Here is a 25,170-nt window from a genome sequence, read left to right as displayed (position 1 = left end):
CGCACACTTGTTGAAGTGCTTTAGGATGAACACATGCTTTACAACAAGACAAGTCTGACATGGACTAAGGGTGTGTATTTTCACAAATTAGTATCACAATTTGCAATGCTTTTTAAAATGTTTTCTTCTGAGTAAAGAGAATTTTCAGTTTGGGTATATATGTGCACAGGGATGCTTTAGTCCAAGAAAGAGTTTGGTCTACAAGTTACAGACACACTTCCCCATCTGCAAAACATCTCTAAAACAGCCTTACACCAAAGAAACAGGCACACTTATAAATACTGTGAAATGTTAAACTGAACTCTCAGGAATCTTATTTGTCATAATACAAAGTAGATTAAACTATATTATTACAGAGCTAAAGTATGAATAATAAATTTCCTGCAAGATGACTTACTTGGCATACTTACTTGCACATACTTTGCAGAATAAAGATTAAAGAAAGAATTTTTAATGCCAAATAACACTTCTATTTTCATCCTATCAAATTATGCTAAACAGTTTTATTAAGATTTAACATTTAACTGGAGGCTATTGCTCCTTTGAGAGCTTATTTAAACTTCCCTTGTATTTTTATTGAAATACCTACACCACTGGCATTGGCAACTAGGGATTCTAATGACTGCAAATGTTACGGTCACGTATTCCCAATTACATGTATCTATGAGCTGTGGTTAAGATTTTTTTCTTCTTTTCAATAATTTAAGCAAGATTCAACAAGCTGGGTTCTGGAAAAAATGCAACATTTTCTGTGTTCAGAGATCTGCATTATTTATGATTTACCAGTAACTGTAAGCAGCAAAAATGCCAATGAAAACTGAAGAAATATGTTTTTATGAGAAAATACGCATATTGCTAAAGATCTGTTTGCAGCAGTAATAATGAAACAAATCCTACTTTGACTATAAATACCAGAAATTGATAGAAAGCTGAAAAAAGGAGTGTTTAAGCCTACTACATTGTAGTTTTGTTTATATTTTCCTCTTGTATAATTTTCAGAGCAGCGTACAAAAAGAAGTCCTGCCAGCATTATTTTATCTAATTCAGTTGGTTTTAAGTAAAGTAAAGCTTTCCAGGTTTCGGCTTCTTCCTGTAATCTTCAGATATTTTTTCATATTTTTTTAATTAAGTTGTTTCCAAAAGAAATTTAATATTTATTTTCTAGATTAAGGTTTGGGTTTTTTTTTATTTTTTTTTTTATATTCCCCAAGAATTTGGTGTGAGCCCTTGTAAAAATGCACACTGCAGGTATTGAGCAACTGAATAAATTACACGCAGAAATACAGGAACTTTTATTATTCAGGTGGGCAGAAAATACAGGATTTTGTAGGTGCATTTATTGCCATTCCACTGTGTTTTGAAAGACAGATTAACACAACTTGTGCCTGTTCAGTTTTGTAGTCATAATTTTGCTAGAGGTTTGTGTGGTGACTCGAATGATCCAGGTTTTTCACTGTGCTTCTGAACACAAATAAACCTGCACATATCCAGAACATTCAGGCTCTGCACGTCCTCTGAGCAATACTCACAAGAGAGGATGGGACTGGTGCTCTCCAGGTACGGGTCCAGACAGGTCTGGGAAATCTGTGCTCAAGGCAATCACTTCCTTTGAAATGCAGTCATTCTCCAAAGTATTTTCTTGAAAGAGACATCTGAAGCATGTATTAAGAGAGCAGGAGGAAGCCCAAGTAAGAAAAAAAGTCTTAAAATTCCCCACTGTCTTGCATAACACAAGTTCAGCCTTGCAGTTCTACAAAATGCGTTGTATTTCTGTCTTACTGTACAGAATGTTCCCACACAATTGTTTTTCCATCAGGGTTTTAGATAGTTCAGCTGAGCATATACTATTTAGTCAGACAAGACTGATAAAGAGCTTTTCTTATTTACCCTGGAATTTCCAAAAAAGAAAAATAAATACACATATATATATTTACATATATTCTATGTATGTAATTATGGGACCAAGTCATACCAAAGAAGACAAAGGGCAGTGAATCTGTAATTTAACTAGGTTGTGGGAGAAGAAATATAAATTACAGTGGCCAAATATTTTCTGGGGAGAACACTGTGAGTTGAATGTAGGATTAAACGTGTGGGACTAGTATTTCCTGAGCACAGCTACTGGAAGGCTAAATGTATGATGAGATTTTAGAATTCTTCTAAACCCATTCTGGATCATTCAAGAATTAGTCTCACAGAGGGAGGGAAAGCAAAAACCAGTAAGCCAATGCCCTTCAGAATCTGTGTATCTGCATCCTTCTGAAGTAGTATTGATACTCTGATGACTGTGGGTTTGTAGAAACCAGTAAGAGCTGAAATGAACAATAATCATGGATTTAGAAGGCAATCTCCAAAATGGTCACATTCAGGTTAGATGAAATAACAGGCAGTGGTCAAAGGGGTAGAAATATGATAGTTAAATGATAATTTAGGATCAGAAATTAATACCAGGTTTTTAAAATACAGTTTCAGTAGCATAATTGTCTCATCTTAAATGGAAATACACTGGAATATTTTTTTAATGTAGTTGAATATATTCAGCTAATTTGTCTATTGTTTGGTGCTAGGTGACCTAAGGTCAGCACTTTCAATTTAAAGACCTTACCAGTGTCTTTCTGTTAACTGAAATATTCTGTTTATGAATAATATTCTGAAAATAATTCTGAATAATATTTAATTTAATCAGAAACAAACAGTAAAAAAATTCATCATTCATTTATCTAGCCTTGCAAATAAGGACTGCCAGTGGGAACCTCTAACTGCTGAAAGTACTCTGAGGAGAGGCTAGCAGGGCATGAGGGACGCTGCCCTCACAGGGCTTTAGCAATACAGAGCTCATATCAAGTCCACACATGACATCCACTTGTTGAGATATTCAGTCACCTTCCACAACTTACTTGAATTATGAGAAAGATTCTGAAAGGGCAAAAGAAAATGAACTGTTATGTGGGCATGACAAGTACTGTGAGACCTGGAATTGATAAACTAATGTTAAAACACTGAGAGTTTAATAAATAATAAATAATTAATAAATAATAAAATTCATTTTCTATTCCATCAGTAAGTGGATGAAAAACTGACTGATTTGGGAAGTCAAACATGATTTGAGAAAGCACTGTAAAGTTTTCAGGGTGAGATAGAATTCGAATCTTCATTGGAGTTTACCTCAAACTTGGTGAAATCCAGAAATTGAGAAATCTTTGTGAAAAACATTTATTTGGACAGCAGTAAGTAACAGATAGAGAGGGTGCTTGCAAAGACGTAGACACTCATGGGAAGAGGTGGATGGAGCTCCAAAGCAGGAATATGTCTAATTAAAACCAGTAAATCACTTCCTCTTTATCAATAGGGGAAAGAAGAGAAAGGAGGCCAGGTGGAATGACTTTACTGATGATGTAGCTGCCACTGGGAGAAAGCCAAGTTGCAGTTATAAAGCACTGCATTTATTATTAGCTACTAGATGATAAATTTGTACTGATTTCCCCTAAAGAGAAAGTAAGCGGAAGAGAGCTAAGATGTGCTTATAAGATACAGATGTTGGTTCAATACAGTGGATAAAAGGGTCTCCTTTAGTGAGGAGAGATTAGCTGGACAGTATCCCTGCAGGTTGTACATTTAACATGCGAACAGTAGAAAAAATGGAGACACAATAACAACAGAAGATAAATTTGAAACAGCTGAAGTAGAAATGAGATCATATAGGACCTTTCAAGCATACTCTATTTTTTCTTTTTTTCTTTTTCCTTTTAATCACCATAGTGGACTTTCTTGAAAAACAATCATTTGTCAAAAGCTTTTAGCTAAGATTATGTTTAAAATGTCTTTAGCAATAATGAAGAGATAAAGCTCCTTTTGTTTTAAGGTTTGGCTTAAGTAAGCAATGGGTAATTCTTCCTTTACAGGTGCTTTCCAAGCAGGTTTTCTCTCCCTTTACTTCGACATTCCTGACGTTAGCCACTGTCCAGCATCCCATCCAATAAAAATCCATTAAGACAAGGGTCCTTTTTAAAGTTTTTTTAAACAGTTTTCCACCAGTATCATATGCTACATGATTAATTTATCCTACTGAAACCTGAGCAAATCCATAAAAGTAGAATTAATCTTGATTAGACAGAAAAATCGCAATCTGGCTTAGGGTGTTGGATATTTAAGCAGCATGTAGAGTCACAGTGGATGACAACTGTAGGTCTCTCAAGCAGAGCTCAGGCAGGCACCAGCCTTCCACACAGACACCTCTCTGCAACTGAGGTCTCACTGCTGACAGCTTAACCCTGTCACACTCACATAAAGAACTTATCAAAGACTTACAAGGCATGGAGCAACCTGAGAAATGTAGGTGCAGTCTGAAGACTCAGATCAAAGCTAGCATGTGTGGATGCTGGGATTCAAAGTCTGGGCTCTATATTGTGTAAACTAATCTCTTTTAATCCAGTGTGTCACAAGTAACCTCACAGGCCCATCTTATATTAAAAAGTACCTGAAAGCAGAGTCAATGACAACAAAACAATGCTGATGTGTGAGCTGCAAAATGGAGTATTTTATTGGAAACTTAGGATAGATATGGGAAAGAAAAGTAATCTCAAAGAAAGGAGCAGATGCACAGCTAGTTTAGTAAATCTGTTGATTTAGCTCTGAAATCAAAATTAGCAAAAGGAAAAGGTTCTTTGCTCAGGAGAGTTCAATTTATCCATTGTTTTAACATCTTGTGCCCTAAGCGAAAGCCACAGCTCTTTTTCTTCAGGATAGATCTGGCAGATTCCAGCAGCAGAGTCTGTGGTTTTCGAGCTCAAGAAGCTGTAAATTTTATAACTCTGCGCCCTGCGGCAGAGCTGCTGACTGTTGTGTCTGAAGTCAGGTGGTTGGTGTGTTAAAGGTAGACATTAAACAGTTCTATGGAGGAACTGGAAATGTTTAAGGACGTTGTTTGCCAGCTGTAAATTTGGGAGCAAATGCCAGTTGGCTGGAAAGATGCTGGAATGCATCCAGTTAAGTAGACTAGCATTGGAGGTCTTTCCAAATTTGTAGGTCTGATAACTTGGCTGTATGTGCAGACTTCAGTTATTGGGTTGTTAAGGAAGGGCTTTATAATGAATGTTTGAAAATATGATAGAAAACTTTTTACATGCTCATTACTTTGGCAAAATTGCAACTTTGCAATAGTATTGCATTCCTGGTGAAAGCTTGGTTGGACATTCTATTTTGTATATTGTTTTCCAGCTGAATGCCATGGACTTGGGTTTTGCCTCCTACAATATTTTGACTCTGATACTTTTCAAAAGTTTAATTTTGGCCTTTTGCTACATAACTGGGATGACCCAGGGGGAAAGAAACCCCACTGTGATGCAGCTCTTGCTTTGTAAACATTCCTCATGGAGTCTGCTGAGTGGGAAGGGGTTCACATGTGGGCTGCCGGCCAAGAAACATAGTTCACCCCATCTGCCCACTATAGTTGTGTCTGCTTTCCACGGCATGAGAAGAGTTGTAGGCCAAGATCTTGAAATGAGTATGGCCCAGCTTGCCTGGTGTGCAGGACCTGCCCCCAGGCACTCGCTCAGCTGGGGGCTGGGAGTTTCTTACATCAGTGATGATTGTTCTCAGAAGTGATAGGAGCACATCTTGTTCTAACTCATTCAAGATCACTTCCTCTTAATTTCTTTCATTTTTTTGAAGCACCAGGAGAATATTGCTCTACCAGGAGTAAAATGGGTTGCCACTTTTATCTTCTTATCCTCCCTCTTTCATATTCTGACTTCTGTTGTTCAGGGGGAATTAATTGTTTCTTGCCTCTAGTATCGCCAAATAAAGGGCACTCTCAGGGACAAGTGCTCAGTCTAGTATTTCAAAGTATTCTTATCTAGAAGCTTTTCTGGTTTTTCGACCACTGACATAGCACAGGTTTATGACATTTGTCAGAATCACAAGAGACGAGAGCTTACCCTTACACAAGGGTATGGACAAAACCTCCTTCTCTTTCAACACATGAGTTACTAAAAGGCGAGATAGAATTTCAGCCTCTGCACTTGAATGAACACAGAGCATCTACTGAAAGGGGAGAAAATGTTTCTGGCTGCCTGAGATGCTGAGATCTGAGCTAATACCTGGGATTTATAGAACCTTCAAATGGGTAAAAGCAAATTAAAGAATTTTGAGGTCTAGTCTGTAAGAACCAGGAAAGAAATTGTTTTAATTGAAGAATAATTTTCCAGGGCTCAGTTCTTACTAGGGTTTAACACAGCTTTTTTTTTTTTTTTTTTTTTTTTTCCCTGAAGCACATGTTCTGAAGCTTTCCATGTTAGATATTTGTCTCCATTTGTCCCTCAGAGAAGGAGAGTAGGTTGAACACAAATCATCACAGCCTGTTCCTTCTACAGATCTGATGGCCATGAGCTTGAGGTTCAAGATTCAAAGTTACTGTGGAACAGCTCTTTTAAGGGAGTTGGACTTTTTGCTAACAGCAATTGGACAGCTTTATGAAAGCAAAAATTTAGATAGAAGAGATATTTTCCTTCATCTGAAGGAACAGTTAAACCTTGTGAAACATTTACATCAGATAGTGGTGAACAGCCAAGGATAAAAAGAAAGATGCTCATGAATTAAGCTTGGATGGGTGAGCTGAAAGCTTTCACATGAAATACTCTACCTGTGCTTGGAGAGTTTTCTAATCTGAATCTTCCAATGACAAGGCATGTGCTCTCCAATACTTTTGGAAGTTTTTGACTTTTACACTTCTAAGTGTTGTATTCTTAGTTTGGATCATTATTAAGGTTTACTGACTGAAATAAAATCTTTGGCTACTAGGGAAGGAAAATACAGCAACCTTTGTTCTTTCTTCTAGAAAAGTAAACAATGCACAGCCCAGATCCTTCATGTGTTCAACATTATTGGAGTGGGAGTCATGTAATTTTGGTCTGAATTTTCAATGTCATGGGTAATTTCTGTACATTTACAGAATAATTTAAAATCTTTGGCTAAATTTCAAGATATTATTAGTCATAAAATGTGCCGATATTTCTTAGTCTTAAACAACATAAATTTAAGTTTGTTATTATTTTATGAAACCAGTCTCTATGGATATCAGTATCCATGCTATGCTTAAGCACTTGGGTAAAACATATATGAACTTGACTGATATTTGTTTGTACTTTGAATGGTAATTGTTAACATAGATTGAAATTGTGCTTGTAATGCTGATGCTTATCAAAAAGCATATTTAGGACCTGAGGTTAACTACACCTCCTCTTTGTATTATGATGACCAGACTTATACTGGTGAAGAATTAAAACATAATTGAGCTCTGCAACTGCAAACTCTTGTGCTTTTTCTACAAGTATGAATACAAATGCACTTTTGCTGCCAGAAAGTTTTAAAAATAAGTTTTTAAATAGAAATTTATCCCCAAATATAGCTCTGTGTCAGATGTTTGTGCATCTTGCATTGATTATAATTCAGATTTGAAATGAATACAGTATATTTCAGAAAGCTGTCTACATGTAAACTGAAATATAATTTAGAAGTAAAACAGTACACCCCGAGAGGTAGGCTCCCCAAGTTAAATGACAAAGACTAGTAATAGTCAGTATTCACCAATTCTATACATTTTCTAACACATTATGCTATAATGATGTATAAATTTTTCTCCAATCCTTTTTCCATGTAGACACCAAAGGACAGGCCTGGACTGAAGCTTTGTCAGCTTCAATCATTAGGAGAAAAATACCAGCTGAGGGTCTTCCAAACAAAATTTATCCTCAGTCTGCATAGAAAACAGTTTCTTACCCTCAGCCTCAAGAACTGAGGCAGCCATCTCTAAACACCTATGTTCCCAGTCTCCACACAGCTATGCTACTTATTTGCTCAAGCTTCTTTCCGTCAAACATTTGAGACCTGCTTGGTTACCAAGCAAAGGCTTTGTCATTCCTAGAAGGCAGGAAGTTTCTCCCACCCCCATCCTTCATCCCTCTACTGCACTGCCACAGCAAACCCAGCACCTGCCTGTGAGCCCCAGGGAATGCAGGGACCCAGTTACAGGCTTGTTGCAGGAGCAGAGCACTGAGAGCTGGGGCAAGGGCAATGACAAATACTACGTTACCAAAAGGTTTCAGATAGTTGGCATCTACTAAAGGCATCTCTGCTTCCCTAAGCCAGTCAAATGCCATCTGAATTAAGGGAGCATTATGCCCTGCAGGTGTTAGTCCAAGCAAACACTTTGCTGTTTAGGAATTACTTCAGTGGTTTTTAGCTTATGGAAAAATTTAGTCTCCTGAGCATTCTTTCACAAAAATGGTGTGTACAGATATATTATCTGTATCATGTTCAATTCGTCTTCCTTCAGAATGACAAAATCCTTCTTTTGTTTCACCTCCTCCTCCCTCTTTTTTTAAACAAACTCCAAATACTCCTCTACAGATCCTGCTACAAGGCAAAAATCCTGGGATTGCTTGGGAATATACGTTTTCCAAAAGCAACAATGAAAACAAGACATCTGTCAGAAAACACAGCTATTCATGGGTGACGGTGCATTCGGAGTGCTCAGCTACCTGTGGTGGTGGTAGGTAACTTCCCAATTGCCAATCATCATTGTCTTTGGTTTTTTTAAGGCATTTCAAACATTTCAGCTGCCTTTAATTTTGCAAACGTGTATCAATACATACGGAGGTTACACTGAACATGTGGTCCCTATTTTTTTTACCTGACAACTTACAGTATAGATGAAATACCTTCATGCATCTTTTATAGTAAAAAGAAAATCACACCGGTCTCAGTTCACTTTACTTACAGCGAGTCAGTCTTTTTTCTTTAGGTAAGTCCATAGCCATATGATATCTTACATTGAAGTAACGTGAAAAGTAAATGTGTGTTTTGATGGTGTTGTAATTTGGAACAAAGATAGCAAATAATGAGTAAAATGTATCTTACCTGTAGAGAATAATTGAAGACTAAATTATTATCAAGACCTTTACAAACAGTTGCACCTTAATTTTGTCACTGTTAAACTAGAAATACTCAAGTTCTGCCAGCTCAGAGTCCGAAATCCTGTATAAGCTAAGGATTTCTTATTACCATATTCCTATCGGTATTTGCGTTGTGCAGACCATCTGTTTGTTCTTCTAAATTCTGGATGTTCTGTCAGTGAATGTAATTCTGGGATGTAATGAAAGCAGAAAACTAGCATGTGGGGAGTCCCGCAAGAAGTATGGAGAATTAACATTTTAGTAGCCCTTAAACTGGAACTGAGTCATATAAATAAGATTAAATAATTCAGTTTTCCTTAATACCAAAGAATAAGACTGGGTAACCAAGAAAATGATGCATTATGCTCCTGTATAGGAAAAAAAGGCCAGGTGAAATTCAGGAACATCTTGCTATTGTGTTGTCAGGCTTCACAGCATCTGAATAAACTGTTTATGGAAGAAAGACCCTCCAGGAGCACTGTACACATAAAATATGACAACTGTATTTTTCTTTCTTCCCTTTAAAAAAATAGAAGTTGCAGCATGGATATAAAGATGCTGGAAGCACGGCTGTTTTCAAATTTGAGTTCCCATGCCCAGTGAACCATGAGTGAGGGGAATGATACATCTCAATTAGAGATAAATTGACAAAATCACTTCATCTCTTAAGGCATTTGTGGTCTTCTCTACCATCTGTCCTGATGTTGACACTAGATGAGTTTAGATGCGGGAATCTGCAGAATTCTATAAACACAAAATGTTTTGTTGTAGCCTGCAAGTGCATGAAGAGAGCTCTAAGCAAGCACTGATAGTTTCTGCAGGGAATTAGGATTTGAGGAATTACTGCTTTTTGCTGTGGGAAGATTCTACAAATATGCTGTTTATAACTGAAATGTTTCATCTGACTTCAATGGTACCTGTGTTACAGAGAAGGGAATTAATGTTAAAAACATGCTGCCAAATTAAATCCTATTTTATTTATTTCAACTCAGTGGAATTGAACCAAGGATGAGCTTGGACTTGTTTAGTTAAAATTCTTCCCTGCTACTCTTTTTTCTTATATTTTGAATAAACATTTGTTTTACTGTATTTTTTTGTAATACATCCATAGGACACATTACAGCAAAAGCAATTTGCTTAGAAGATCATCGTACACGAGTTAATTCCTCCTTTTGTGGCCCAAGGATGAAGCCTTTAACTGAGACAAAACTATGCAACACTAATCCCTGCCCAGCATAGTAAGTGCTCTCTATTTTTGTACCTTTTTTGCTGTGTCTTACGACTGAGTTCACCATGAAAGAAGTCCTCTGACAGGCAAACAGGACTGTATAGCCTGTTAGATGAACCCACTTTTATTCTGTAACGTAAATCAGTAATTGTTTAAAAATGTTAGTTGTGTAGGCTTCTGCCCAACGATAATAATAGAGGCAGTATTTCTAATGTTGCTAAGCAGGACCTCCCGAGGATTGCTTGCAGCTCTATCACCATACTGGGGTTAGCTATGTGACACCAAGTAAATCTAAGTTACTTAGAGGCCTGTTCTGCCACCTTTACTCACCTTGAATCAGTAAGACCATTTCCTGAGTAAAGTGCTACTCCCCATGTGGACACTTGGCCCCATGACTCAGATTCCACATATTAGATTAGGTTAAAAGAACCTTGTGAAGTGTAATTAGTGCTTTTTGGACAAAATGTCCCACAGAGTATTATGATACCAAGGAGAGGACTATCTAAACCAAATAAATCATCAGCAATGCTCCTGGTGCACACAAAAATAAATATGAAGACATTGCCTCTGTGAACAGTCTTAGTTTCTAAAAGACATAAGAAAGGTGAGATGCAAAGGAAGACGTTGACATACAGATAAGCATTTAGAATCCAGCTGGTCTAAATCAATAGAGCTCCTTTAAAAACAAGTGAGTTACGCTGATTTATAGTAGCTGTAGTAGGGGTCCTTTGGAAAAAAATGCAGTGTGCTCGTATAGATAAGCACAGTATTGTGTGGCTTGGAATAGAAGTGGACAGATTGAAGGACGCATAGGCCATCTTTCTCCTACTGTTTTGGTTTTTTTTTTTTTTTCACTTTTGGATTTCTGACTTTGCAACCCTAGCATTGTTTTAATTTTATACTAAAGATCAGAAAAGCTGCACTATGCTCCACAAGACACTCTGACTTCCTGGACAGAGAATTTCTAAAGCGATATGTTGAAAAATGAGGAGTGTTTCAGTGAGAAATAAAGACAACTGAAGACGCATTGAAGTGCACAGGCAGCAGAAGGCAGAGGAAATGGAGTAAAACTCTAGACCTGGTGTCATCTGCTGGTTTACTCTGTGGTGATAAAAGCAATGGGGTGTAGAAGCAATTGGCTAAGTCTGCTCCCATACTTCATAAAATAACACATTTAATGAAGCTTAATAGGAAGCATTCCTCATCTCCTCCGGTCCAGAAGGGGATGATGGGGCAAAGCAAAAAGATGGGTATGTTCTGCAGTGGCTTTGTTTTTACTTAAAAATCCATAGTTTGCAGTATGTTAAACATACTAAAAAATAGTCCGGTAATAGTTTGGAATTTCCTGCCAAATTTAAAGATTACAGCAGAGTACACAAAATCCAAATAGCAAATTATACATTACGACCACAAGACGAGAGCGATAAGATTTAAGTAATGGCAACATGTGACATGAGAGCCCCATGTTCCTGTTTCAGCAGTTTCTTTAGATTGTGTTTAGCCACACGATTTTTTCAATACCAATTTTAAATAATCTTTATAGCCAAACACAGTCTTTCATATGTGACTTATCTTCTGCCAGAACTATTTTTATCCAATGAACTCAGTATCATGTACACACAAATGTCTTGTCTATGATGTCCCCAGGAGTCTTTTTAAGTTGTTTATGCTTACCTTTGCTTTGATGTGGCCTTGTTATGCTATAAGGCTTCACCAGAATCATATTCATTTCTATTGACCAGACATGAAATTGCTATTTCTGTTAACCAGAGATCCCGATGTACTTTGAACATCCACTGATACCCTATCACTGAAAATGCTGACTATCCATTCTGACATGCAGTTCAATGTTTTTGTGCTGAAACTGCTCTGATATTCTTAGATTTACTACTTTTAAAATACAATTAATGACCTGAACCCTAAAAAGAGTAGAAAAAGAAAAACCATAAACCCCCAAGCCACCTTTAGGGAAACTCACTAATTAATTACTTTTGAATCCTTGGGATATGTTAATGTGTGGAGAATCTACATGTAGGACCATGTCTTAAATTAACAGATTGCCATTCATCTGAGTGAAACTGTGCCAGACTCTCTGCTGAGGCATCTGCCCAGAAAGTCATGGCATATAATAATTCCCATAAAACTGAGACAGGCAACATCAAAAAAATGTAGTATTAATAAATAACATTGAGAAAACAAAGAATGCTTAATAGCCAGCAAGTAAAGCAAAAAGAAATATGGTAGGTGCAACAGGCAAGGGAAGGAGATGATTAACATGAGATGCAGTTTTGTGTCAGTTTTGTGACATAAAAGAGGCTCCAGAGTTACAAAGGTCAGTGAGGAATAATTACTGCATAAGAACAAAGACTTATTAGTCTGAGTAGGAACAAACTACTGTCCCGACAGCAAAGAACACAGAAAGGCATCGGTACTGCGCACTGTTGTTGTTGGATTTCAGAGCTGCCAAATCTGGTCATAATTATTTAGTTATTTGAGCTAATGAAAGATACTCTTGGATCACAGCCCAGATAATCTTGGAAAATGGCAGTTTACTGCAGGACATTAAAGTAGGTTTATTGCCCTCGCCTCTGTGAAGAAGGAAACTTCTGGACACTTATAGTGAATAAACTCTTAAAATGAACACTTCTGGTAGTTCTACCAATCAGTGTTGTCCGAAACATCAAGGCAAACTAATTAAAAGTTGTAAAATGGATTAAAATTATAACTTTTTTTCCCCAGAAGTTTGCATTGCAATAGTCCAAATATTTATAAATCAGACAAAAAGGAAACTTCTGACGTGGTCTGGAATTACGTAACTACTGACTTTTCACATTAATATTTCTTTGTCCTTAAATGAGTGCTTTTTATATTTCCCACTACTTTTGGCAGTTACTGAAGTTACTGACTGAGAGTTGGGATTTCTCCCGTTCCCAAAGGGATTTTTCCAAAATAGGCTTTTTATACATTTTTTACAAATTAGAATTAGATTTGTCTTCAGGCAGATGTGGACAGACAAATGGGATGCTGTTCATCTTTCACACAGTAAGAAAAGTGAAAAAACTATATGTAAGCAGCTATTTCAGTGGTTACGGGACTGCTGCTGTGAGAAACTGTAGGGTAGGCCAAGCAGCTGGATGTGAGATTAGAGCCTTTTCTGTGGCAAACATTATTAAAAATGTATAAAATGGATGTTTTAAAATCTTTAGTTTAATTTCAGTGCTGGGTCTTTAAATGAGACTTCTCAGCTTGAGTAGTTGTGTTTCCTTTGTAGTTTCCTTTGTTCTTTCACTTCTATTTTCCTATCTAGTAGTTATTTTATCGTCTTACATCGACAAAGACATGTGGTTGGTTGTTTGCAAAGTGTCCCACGAAGGCTGGGGACCAAATCATTGTGTTACTAGCAGAAGTACTGAGCAGCTACTAACATTTAAAAACTGAACTTACCCTAAACAATTGGTGGTAACTCTTCAGACTCTTGTGTCACTTCTGTGACACGACGTGTAACTGAAGCGTGCCTGTGACTGGAGGAGGGATTTGCCAACAGCTTTTGCTGGTTATATTTCCTCTGCTTTATTTAGATTCTACATCATCTGTCTGCCAAATTTATTAGTCTGAGGACATTTAAATCCTCAAGACACTAATGACAGGACTGCTGATTTTAGCAAGCAAATTCTTTTTTGTGAATAGAGGCCAGTAAGGTTTGACATAAATAGCACTGGACGGCACCATGCCAACATCCGCCACGCGGTGTGAGTGAACCTACACACAAATGCACAGGAGATACTGGCTCAGCTAAGCTGGCCCCATTCCTTCCCTCCCACATCAGCTTTCCTTTTGTACCAGCTAAAGAGAATCTTCCTCCTATTCCCTGTCTTCTGAAGAGACGTAAAAAACACAAAATGCAAACCAAAGGGCAGACCTTTCTAATAATCAAATCTGATCAATTTTCAGAACTGTTTTCATTTATTTGTATTCTTCCTTTGGCCTTGGGTGTGTTTGTCTATTTGCAGATCTCTTTAGCAGCTAAAGTGACAAAAATTATCATCCTACCATTTATTTAGAAGAGGTTTTTATTTTCATGTTTTAGGGAGCATTTTTTTCAATTAGAAGCATAGACATGGTTAGAGAGGCATGGTGATTTGTTAGCCAAACCCTTAGATCTTCTGGATACTCCACCAGCCTGGCAGCATTTCTCACAATCTCTTTGGAATTCCAGATTCCAGGTCAGATTCACAGGCAAGCTGGTTATGGTAGATGTAGAGCTGTACATAAGTAATGCTAATTTTTCTAGTTGTGTGACTTATATTTTGTCCCTAGCAAAATGTTTCATACTTTGAAAATGGATAATATAGCTAATTATGTTTTTTTGATTTCTTGAACAGACAGCAGTACATCAGGAGAGTAGGATCCTGAATAATTTCCATTTGACAGGGGGCTTGTATGAATTGATTTGATAAAGCTAACTAACTGGGCTCCTGTGTTTCTAACATGTATTTTCTTCTCTTAGTTGGTCAACAGGTGAATGGAATGCATGCAGCAAATCTTGTGGAGGAGGGCAACAAACCCGTCTCATTCAGTGTGTACAGAAAAAGGCTTTCCAAAGAGAGGAGGTAGTGGCCCATTCCCTGTGTCCCATCAGCACCCCTACGCAGGTGCAGATGTGCAATAGCCAGGACTGCCCACCTGAATGGAGCCCGGGACTATGGTCTCAGGTAATTTGGAGAAAATCTTGCATTTTTGTCTGCTGGCATAATTCAAATATTGCCAAAAAAAAAAAAAAGCTCAGAAAAAAAGAATAGTATGAACTTTGTGAACGTCAGTACTTTGCCAGTGGCTCTGTTCATGAAGATAACATGTAAACATGTATATATTTTAGTTAGCCTTCCTAAGTGCTCAGACAGGAGGGTTTGCCAGAAGTGGGCACGTGGTGTCCTTTCTGGTATGTACAAACAGAAGGGTAATCTTTTCTGGTTTTATAACTGAAGGCTCTATGAATTCCTCAGAGCCATCACCCCCCCTCTGAGATTACTTCATGCAGTAATATTAATTTTTCTCAGAGATTAGAAGCAGTCACGGAATGAAGAAATATTTGGGGTTAGAGTTGTGTGTTAATGCACACACATATGTGAGTTGTGGGTTAGTAGATTTGTGATGTACATGTTCACTAATCACTTCTGTACATTTGCCTTTGTTAGAATAACTGTTCCACTTCAAGTAGAGTACTGCTGCAATTAGTTGCCCAGAGGCGCATAAGGCCCCTGAGCAGATACCTGTGTGCACACACCCTGCTCTGCAGACTTGACAACTGCCTAACATCAAACCAGCCTGATTTAAAACACACACATACTTACACAGAGTTCATCTCTGCTTTTTCTTTCACTCATATTGATGCAGGTATGAACTGTTAGTGTAAGGATAAGTGAAGTACTGGGAAATCTGGGATTTAAGAGAGAGCTGCCAATATACTTCTGTCAAAATAAGCTACATTATTTTCACTTTTCCATCTTCATTTAGTGTGATTCAAGGTGGATTTAAATTTACCCAAAAATCTCTTACTTCTGTGTATAATTTGTAGTAATGTTACTCTTCATGTGTTGAAGAGCATCTTGACCTAAGCTGAGCAGCATAGACTGCCCCTCCAGAGGGGTGTCCATAAATGGACTAGGACAGACAAGTAATCACTCAACACTCCACTGCAACAAAGTTTTAACAGTCAAAAATGGAACTTTTTTCTCCAGTGTATGTGAAGAAAACCTTAGTGTGGGAGGAGACTGTAAAAAATGAGTATGATCGTTAGATCCTTAAAAAGGAAAAAAGAATGAAGTCTTCAAACACATTCACACTTTCAAATTTTCCTTCCTCAAAAATTAAATAAAAACCCCCACCACAATTAAAAACAAACAAACAAAAAACAAACAAAAAACAATAAAAATTCCTTCTCTTTAGGAGATGTAAAATTCAAGTTGGAATTTTCAAATAAGCCTAAGAAAATTAAGCTGACAAGAACTGCTGAAATGTAGTGAACAGGCCTATTGAACAAGTTGTTAGTAAAGATTTTAAGATTCAGGTGAAAGCTGTTATATCACAGGCTCAAAGGAGCTAAAGAGGGGAAAAATGCAAAATATTTGGCCTCTCGACACAAAACAGTAATTTTAAATGACAAGTGTTGTTTATTGTTTTGGGGAAAGATTAAACATAGAGATTTTCATAATGCAAATATTTCTGTTGTATTGTCAGTATAACTCTGCTTTCAAGACATTTTTTTAAAACATTTGGTTTTTAATACTAGTGCAGGACTCTGCCTTGGAATGTGCCCCTTAATTATTATTAAGAAAAATTAGAAGAGGATGGAAGAAGGCAGAAAGCTGGCAATATTATTTCGGGGCCATTTATTTCTTCGTTTCGTCAGGAATGGCTCATTCATGCATTTTATTGTATGCTAAGGCAATGGAAAATACAGAATGTATTTTCAACTAAAACCCAATGCAGCAGTGTGTATTTATTCACTGTGGACTTGCCTAAGTTTCAGTTGTAATCTTGGCAATTAAAATATCTCTGGTCAAACTTCCTAACCATTGTCTGTATCAGATTCTGTCTTGTAGTGAGATTCATTTGGTGAAGGAGTTATGTACTAATTCCCTGGGTAGTTTTCTCTGCCTGTATCCCATCCCTCTAGGCCAAGGTGAGGACAAAATAACAAATAGCTGAGAACTTTGTTGGGAGATTTTCTGATGGGAGGTTAGGACCAGCTTTCAACTATACTGCCCAGGGAAAAAAGCATATTGCTCACAAGTCCAACTTACCTCATCTACGGAACAGAGATATTACTTATCTGTTCTGTGTGGAGGCTGTAAGAGTTCAGAGTTTACATTAAGAAAGGATTTAGAACAATGTTTCAGAAGTGACATACAGATGTTGCTGTTATTTACCAATAGAATTTCAAGTTTACTTATAATGGCAGCTACCCAGCACATTAGCCATGATTTCTGTGCTCTGCTGTAAAACACAAACAATGCCAATATTCATTTCCTCTGGTTCAAATGAATGTTTCTTTCCATCACAGTGCTCCAAGACTTGTGGGAGAGGTGTTAAGAAACGGGATGTCTACTGCAAAAGTACTGGTTCTCCCAAGGTTAAAATCTTGCCTGAAAGTATGTGCAGCAAAGACCATAAACCTGAATCCCATCAGACCTGTGTGCTAGGACGCTGCCCCAAGAACGACCGTCTCCAGTGGGTGGTTTCTTCCTGGAGTGAGGTAAAGCAGTGTGGTTACATGGCTAGGCTGCTCTTGGAAATATTGACTCAGGGACATGCATAAATCCTGTGGGGGAAAAGCTGAGCTGTCATTTTTGCATCAGGTGTACTAAGCAAGCAGCTGTAGAAACACAGTTCTTTACATACAACTGAAATTAAATGTACCCCAATGTCTTTGTCTTTCAGGACATTCACTGACTCAGATTCTTATTTCATTTTACACATTATGGATCATGGTCTTTGTGGGTTTAGTTATATAGTGCTTCTATCATTTTGCATGACTGGGGGTCTCTTGCACGTAGCACAGTCTCCTTTATCTGCATGTGTTCCTTTAGATTTAAACAGTGTACTTTGCCCTTGCAGTGCTCGGCCTCCTGTGGCCCAGGTGTACAAAAAAGAGAACTAAAATGTGGAGAGAAAACCATCCATGGGAAATTGATCACCTTTCCTCAGAGAAGATGTAGAAACATCAAGAAACCAAACACTGACCTGGAAGAAGCTTGTAACAAGGGAGCCTGTCCATCACAAATGCTGTATAACATGGTGTCTGGCTGGTATTCCTCACCCTGGCAACAGGTAGGAATGGGAAACTCTCACCTCTCTCCTTATCCCAGCTAGCACTCTCTACAGCACTATTTCATGTCTTGACTTTTACAGGGCTTATAAAAGGAGAGTGTTTTTCTATGCAGTAGCTCAAGTAGCAACCCCTAGTGTTTTTCACTACGCAGCATTAAAGAACAAAATAACTGCAGTGTGGCTCTTGGACTCTGCATCCACTGTAATTAGAAGCTGGTTGCAGTGCTGGGTTTAGGGAGCACCAAGCCTAGGAAAGCTGTGGTATCATATGCCACAGAACAAGAACTAGACCTTGTATGGCACAAACACCAAGCTACCTAGATAAAAGCTAGCACTGGTCTTACATTATGCTGTAGTGAAACATCCAATTGTATGGAGGAAACATCTCCAGTACTAGCGGTCCACAGGTGTCTTCTGCATGTACCTATTCCCTAAAGAAGGATGCACCACTCAGCCACTGAAACATGGTGCAGCTGGTCCACATCCATCATATACTTTGGTGCAGCTCGTTTCTTTGTCCTGAAACTGAAGAATGTCACCTAAAAATGTTATTCATGCTCGAGACGCACTACATTCTATGCTCATTTTCCAACACTTTCTTCTCAGTCTTCTTCAAACTGCACTGTGGTTGAACTATTACATATCTATATGCACAATGTATTTGAGCATCTGCACAGATTGCCTGGAATTCCCTAAATACTATGATTAATTATGGGATCAGTCTGTATTTGTTTCTACATTCTTGCAAACAAGCTTCTGTATTTCTGGAACTTATCTACTTTATGAGTCATATATCAACGAGACACACACTCATTTAATAACATTTACATGAAACAATGTATGCCTGACAATTGTAATCAGATGAAAATGATCACATTTATCTTAAAGACAACTTTTCATGCAACACATACAAGTAAAAGGCTTATTAACTTTTAAATACTTCATAGATCTTCCTGCAAATGCATAGTGGTTTTCCCTAGATACAGCTATAATTATGGTTCCAATGGGAGTTTTATCTCTGTTCAGACAGCAGGATTGGGCCCAGAGGCTGAGAGTTCAAAGAAATCAGTGCAGACAATCAGGAACAGGTTTTTTTCAATGTTTCATGTCTGTCTCCATGCCTGAGTAAGGAACCAGATTTTCAGCCGAATCAAATAACCAAACTTTTGGAAGGGAGAGCAGATGCACACGTCTTTGAAAAGTTGGTCCTGATGGAGGTTGCTGCACAGCAACACATCCTTTCCTCACCTCTCTTGCTTTGAAAGTCTCATCCAAAGCTCTGAAAGTTACTGCTTCAGCTTTTGTGGGCTCCCAGAGAGTCTCTGTAAATGAAAAGCGGCTTTTACTGTTTCCTCTTCACAGTGCACAGTAACATGTGGAGGGGGAGTGCAAACCCGCAGTGTACAGTGCCTGCGCCATGGAAGACCGGCTTCTGGGTGCTTGCCCCAGCAGAAACCAGCAGTCCTGAGAGCCTGCAACACTAACTTCTGCCCCATCCCTGTGAAAAGAGGTAAACCCCAGCTCTACATGCTGCAGCATGGTTGGTTGCTTGGAATTCTATATCCAGCAAAAATCACCTTTTCCAGTTCCACCCACTGAGGATTTGTATTTGGCATGTTCCTTCATAAATGATTTTCCCCCAGACATTCCAGCTTTACAGTTACTGTCTGATACTACAGCATCTCTCTTCTCAAAATGAACTCTTTTAAAGCACACTTGGGAGTATAACTGACACAGGAGATCTAAAAAGAGTTTGTCAAAAAGTAAGGTCATTTGGTTCTGAGCCTCATCTTTATCCTGTCTTGTTGTATAACATAAAAACATCCTATGCTGGTACTGTTTTATGGTTAATAATAGTAATTTTTGAACTAAACAATGTGAATTTGCCATACAGGTTTAGCCTTTTGAAGTCTGCCTAAACTTCAGATTGCACCATATCCTGGGAGTCCCAAACCATTTTGTCTAGAATGTACATCTCTTCCTACTACTTCTGATTAGCATAAGATGTTCAGTCAGGGAGCACTGCTAAGCTCTGTCCCCATTTTTATGCCTACTGTGTCCCACTCCACATCTCCAATGTGTTTTGCAATTCTAGAGGAGCAAGAGGAAGAAGGGGTTTTGTGTCACTCTGAGTGACAGCAGAGGAGTTCTTGCGGAACCACAGCAGAAAGCAAGTGGTGCATTAGCCCCACCCCATATATTTGCTGACAAGCTGGCTACAGTTTATGACTCCTTCTTAACTTAAAAGGCTTATAGAGGTCTGGGTTTGTCCCATACAATGCTAGTGATCTAGGTCTGCTAAAACACTAAAATACCATACATCAGCTGTCTTGTTACCATTTTAAACCTGGGAGCTGCAAATAACCTCTGTAAAACCCAGGCCAAATTGCAAGAGAAAGGTGGTAACAGAGCTGGGAGCAAAGGTCAAGCTCTGGCCTTGCACCTTGTGAGCTGACATTGGCCAGCCACCCCCTCCTTGACACCAACTGCTGCCGTTCACTGCACAGAGACCCTGGAACACCCAGAGGTTTCTTAACAGATTCTTCTACTGCATCATCTCAGGACATGTAGTTATCAAACTGATATATCAGGGGACCTGAATGCAAACAAGGATGTATAGATTAAATGGCCCTGAAAGGGATAAGTGAATAGTTCTGTATTTTTATAAGTAAAAGTTCTTAACACGTCAGATTAGCCTTCCTAAAAGGTTCTCCTGTATTTTGGAGTTTCTGTATTATGTCCTTTTCTGTCACGACATAGCAAGCACTTTTCATTCACCTTTGCTCTGCTCTGCTGTATTTCATTTCTGCAGTAATGTCTGTTATTAATTTTTGCCTTGGCCTGTTTCTGCCTCTCCTCACATCTGCAGGAGCCCTTTCTCCTTTATTATAACTGGGTCATCAGGCCCTAGAGATCAATTATCTCTTCACTGCTCTGTAACTTTCTGTCTAAACCAGCAAAAAGAGAGGGAACCAGCTGTGCTGGAATCACATTGAAGCAAATGAGTTGCTATTATCAGCCATGTAGCTCCAGCTCAGTGATCACAGTCAAGAAATTAATGTTTCAGGGAGAGTTTACACACTTTCCTAGACAAGCTGGGTCATTTCCATCCCTCTGATAGATGCAGTTGCGGTCACCGTAACTTTGAGGAAATCCAACTGCCTATAATGAATGAAAATTTAAACAACCCAAGTATAAATACTTGAGTAAACAGAAATAAGGAACGGGCAGCTTGACCCACATCCATTGAAATCTGTGCAACTCTTTTCGTTAGTTTCAATAATCTCTGGATTAGGTCCCAAGTGTAAAGTTTTTGGCCTTACCTCTGTCATGTCAGCACACTGCACTGTGATGTTCAAAAGGGGCAGAAAGACTTACTAACATTGCCTCCTTAGTGCTTATAAAGTTTTTAAAACAGTAGTTTGTAACTTGAAAGTCTCAATCAGAACAGCTTTCTGCACTTTGTGCTGTGTGCATTTTCTCAATTCCTGTACAGCCCTTTGTTTGAGGACAGTATTTTCTTTATGTAGCTTTAGCATTTACAGACAGGCTCACTTTTTAAAAACACTGAAAAATAAAATGGCATATTTAAAAAAATATTATTATTTACTTCTTAATTCAAATAAATTTGAGGGTGATAGAGGTATACAAAATCACCTTTGCCATCATATAAAATGGAATCAAAAAAAGCAAAGTGGTGACTAAAGAAGATTGTGTAGAGACAGAGAGCACTCCTGGCCCAAAGACATGACAGAGTTGTCTGTGCTATGTGAAGGAGCATTTATCTTCTGTGACTCAACTTAGCTGATGGGAGAACACAGACAATGGTGGCTAGATTTTTCTTCACTGTCTCCTTGTAAATTCCTTTTATTGACCATGTAAACAGTAGTTCTGAGAGCTGAATGGAATCTTTTCCCATGCTCACAGGAGATTTCAGTTTAGCTATAAATTTTGCTAAACCTCATTTAAATGTCTTACTGCTCTCTCAGACATGGTGAGTTTGTTTATAAATCATCCACATGAATCATCACTCTGCGCTTTTAAAGAAGCATAAAGCATCCACTACAGAACTGTGGAAAGGAGCAGCTATGAAATGTTTTTAAAGTGAGTGGGCTGTGAGTATAAATGATGTGTATGTAAATTTAAATGAAATAAAATCTTCATTGAAAAATACAGTGTATTTGTAATTAAAAGCTGCACTTTTCAGAACTAAGCATTATTAGCCTGTCTCTCTTCCCAGTGCAGTTAATTAAGATTTCACCAACATAGCTGAAGTGCTAAAAGCCCAATTCATGCCACCCGACTGAAGTGTCTAAGCAGAGATTTCCTAGGCTGCCTGTACAGTCAGAGAAAGCAGTCCCTCTAGCAAGTGTGGGAACACAAACCTACAGTAGAACCCTCTGTGCACATGTGTGCTCATAGCAGTATCCTTGGACTCTGACTGTGACACACTTGGGATGTAGAGGCACAGGTAGACTCCATGGGATGTTGGTGGCAAGCAGCAGTCAGTAGCATGCCTGGAGCAGGCTCCCTGGTACAAGTTCCTGGCTTCAGAACAACATTTGTAACTGGAGATAAAAACACAGATGATTTTTTTATCCTCCACAGAGGAATTTCTTCCTGTATTCCTGAACCTGGGCTCTCAGTTTTTTTAATTCCTGTAACCTCTGACATACCATTATATCAGCTCTATGTCTACCAAATTAGCCATTTGGATCTCTTAACAAACTAATCACCTCTCTTAACAAATTAAAAAGTAAATGAGTATTTTTGAGCTAAAGAAAGTTCCTCTTTGAACTGAGTCACCCATTGTGTTTTTAACATTACCAAATGCATGCAAGCATATGAAACTATTGCCTGGCTTGTATACTTGCCAAAACAGAGTCTTAACCATTTTGCTTGGATTTCTCTCCTTCAGATGATCCTTCTTGTGTGGATTTCTTCACTTGGTGTCATCTGGTACCCCAGCATGGTGTCTGTAACCACAAATTTTATGGCAAGCAATGTTGTAAATCATGCACAAAGAAGAACTGATAGCATGTTATCTGAACCCACCAGTGACAGGATTCACTTCTGCAATTCATGTTGGAGTTAACTTTGCTTTGAGGCAAGACATGGTGCCACATAAACCACTGATGGAAGAGCCATTTTCTAAGGGAATGTCTGAGGTACAGTAATTATTGGAGATATGTTGAAAAAAGAATGTTTCTTTCTTTTTTTTTTACTTTATTTGCTGACCTCACTAAAGTACAGGGTACTATGGATCACTTGAACACTGAGACTCGAAGGGGCAGTTCTTCTTTCTTTTAAAGGGTCATTTTGCACTGTCCTATGTTATGAGGAAGAAACTGAGGCAAGGAAGCCTCTTCTGGCTAACTTACCAGAATGCAAAGCAAAAGAGACTGGGAGCCTGAGGAGGAAGGTTACAGCGTGGCAGCTTGACAGACGGCACTATCAAAAGCTTTCCCTTTATGATGCTGTCATACCAGGGTAAGGAGGTGGTTTGCTGCCACTGCCACAGAAAGACACTCCTACGGCTGTTGTCTGGATAACGCAGCGTCACATGTGTGACTACACGAAGTAATTAGTGCACTACAAAGATAAATGGTGCTTCTCTATTAGACTTGCTGCTGGAAAGGCAAGTTTTGCATCATGCTAATGTTTTTATTAATTTGAAGAATTCCTTTTCTGCTTTATGTAGGAACTCAGAGGTGGTTAACTAGTAACTTGAAATGTATTCCTAGAAATATTCAGCATTAGAATATTTGGACTTTTAATATTGCTGTGTTACAAGTAAAATAGGATTTCATATTTCAATTAACTCAAGGAACTCAGATTTACTGAACTCAGTGGTTATGTTTTCAACTTCCTAAGCTCAATAGGTATGTCATTTTAAAATTTAAACTTGATATTTTAAAGTAGGTTTTACTCAGAAGGTAGGTTATTCGAATGACAAGATAACTGAAGCATGTCTTCCTTTTAATTGCAAATCTGCAAATTTTGATTCATCTGTTACCCAAAGGAAATAACACAACTATTACAATCCATTACTTCATGCTAGACTTCTCTAAGTAGATATTTAGTTACACAGGTTATATGTAAAAAAAAAAAAGAAAAAAAATAAGTGGATGATTTACTCTAACCAAATGAAAGGCAATTCTATTTTTATACATTCTCCTGATTGTTCTATTTAGTTCAAAATTCACCAGCAAACAAACAAAACGTAAAATAATGGTATTTGTGATAATTCAGTATCACGATGCTCTGTGACACTATGCTACAGTTTAAGGTTTCTGCATTGAAAAACCTCTAGCTTCTTTGCCAAACCATTCTGAGATGGGGATGTGTCCTACTGTAATTTTCTAGGGAGCGCCTATGAGGGCCGTATTTATCGAATTCCACCCAATCCCACAACTCCATTTGATGAATGTAGTTCAGTTTTACTGTTTCTTTAAAGTATCGTTTCAGTGGCAGATTAGCCAGCTCAGCACTAATGGCAGACAGTGGTCACTTAAAATTAGCAGTTCCTTCTGCAACAATTTAAATTAAAACCATGTATGCTATGATACTTTAAGAAATGATTATTGGAAACATATCTCAGCCTACACTGTTCTGTCTCTATATTGGACGTTGTGTAATTATAACCTTTTTTCTAGGAGAACTACATGGGGGTTTTTTTGTCTTGTTTTTATAATTGTGTCCTTTTTATTATTTGATGTAAAATAATTAATTTATTAATGCATAGCTTTTCCTTTATATTTCTTTGCTCCCTTCCTTAAATGACAACTGAGGAAAGAAAATGGTAGTGTCACAAATATGAATTATGGTGTAAAAAAGCAAAAAATATAAGTGTAATATTTAATTATTTTATAAGCTTTGTAATAAAGTACTCTAACTGTTTCACTATATTTGGAATTGTAAAATTCATGAATAAAATATAGAGCTTATAAGTAAATACCGAGTAATGCAAGTGGTGAATGCATTCATCTGCGTTTGTGTCAATCATCCCGTAGTGCCTTTTATTAAACACTGCCCAGTTTTCTCCCTGGTCTTGGCTGCTGTGTAGCTGGCTGAGGTCTGTGAATGTGAGCAGCCTCCAGTTCTGGGCAGGGGGAGCAACAACTGCTGCCCCCCAAGAAAAGCCTGTCCTTTGGGACAGCG

The 25,170-nt window shown here is 38.1% G+C and overlaps 1 protein-coding gene across 2 annotated transcripts in view; it reads left to right on the top strand.

The window, feature by feature from the left end:
- ADAMTS18 (ADAM metallopeptidase with thrombospondin type 1 motif 18) overlaps positions 1-24,964 on the top strand; it is a 75,626-nt gene extending 50,662 nt beyond the window's left edge. For both annotated transcript variants that reach the window (XM_034073225.1, XM_031051989.2), the window contains 7 exons: positions 8,407-8,548; positions 10,063-10,189; positions 14,687-14,891; positions 17,243-17,434; positions 17,797-18,009; positions 19,372-19,519; positions 22,928-24,964. In XM_034073225.1, the coding sequence (XP_033929116.1) occupies positions 8,407-8,548; positions 10,063-10,189; positions 14,687-14,891; positions 17,243-17,434; positions 17,797-18,009; positions 19,372-19,519; positions 22,928-23,043 (1,143 nt within the window). In that variant the 3' untranslated portion in view covers positions 23,044-24,964. The remainder of the gene's footprint in view (positions 1-8,406; positions 8,549-10,062; positions 10,190-14,686; positions 14,892-17,242; positions 17,435-17,796; positions 18,010-19,371; positions 19,520-22,927) is intronic.
- Positions 24,965-25,170: the final 206 nt, after the last annotated feature.

Source organism: Melopsittacus undulatus, chromosome Z (genome assembly GCF_012275295.1).
Source record: "Melopsittacus undulatus isolate bMelUnd1 chromosome Z, bMelUnd1.mat.Z, whole genome shotgun sequence".
NCBI lineage: Eukaryota > Metazoa > Chordata > Aves > Psittaciformes > Psittaculidae > Melopsittacus > Melopsittacus undulatus.
Note: the sequence above shows the minus strand (reverse complement) of the source record. Positions and strands in the feature narration are given on the sequence as shown.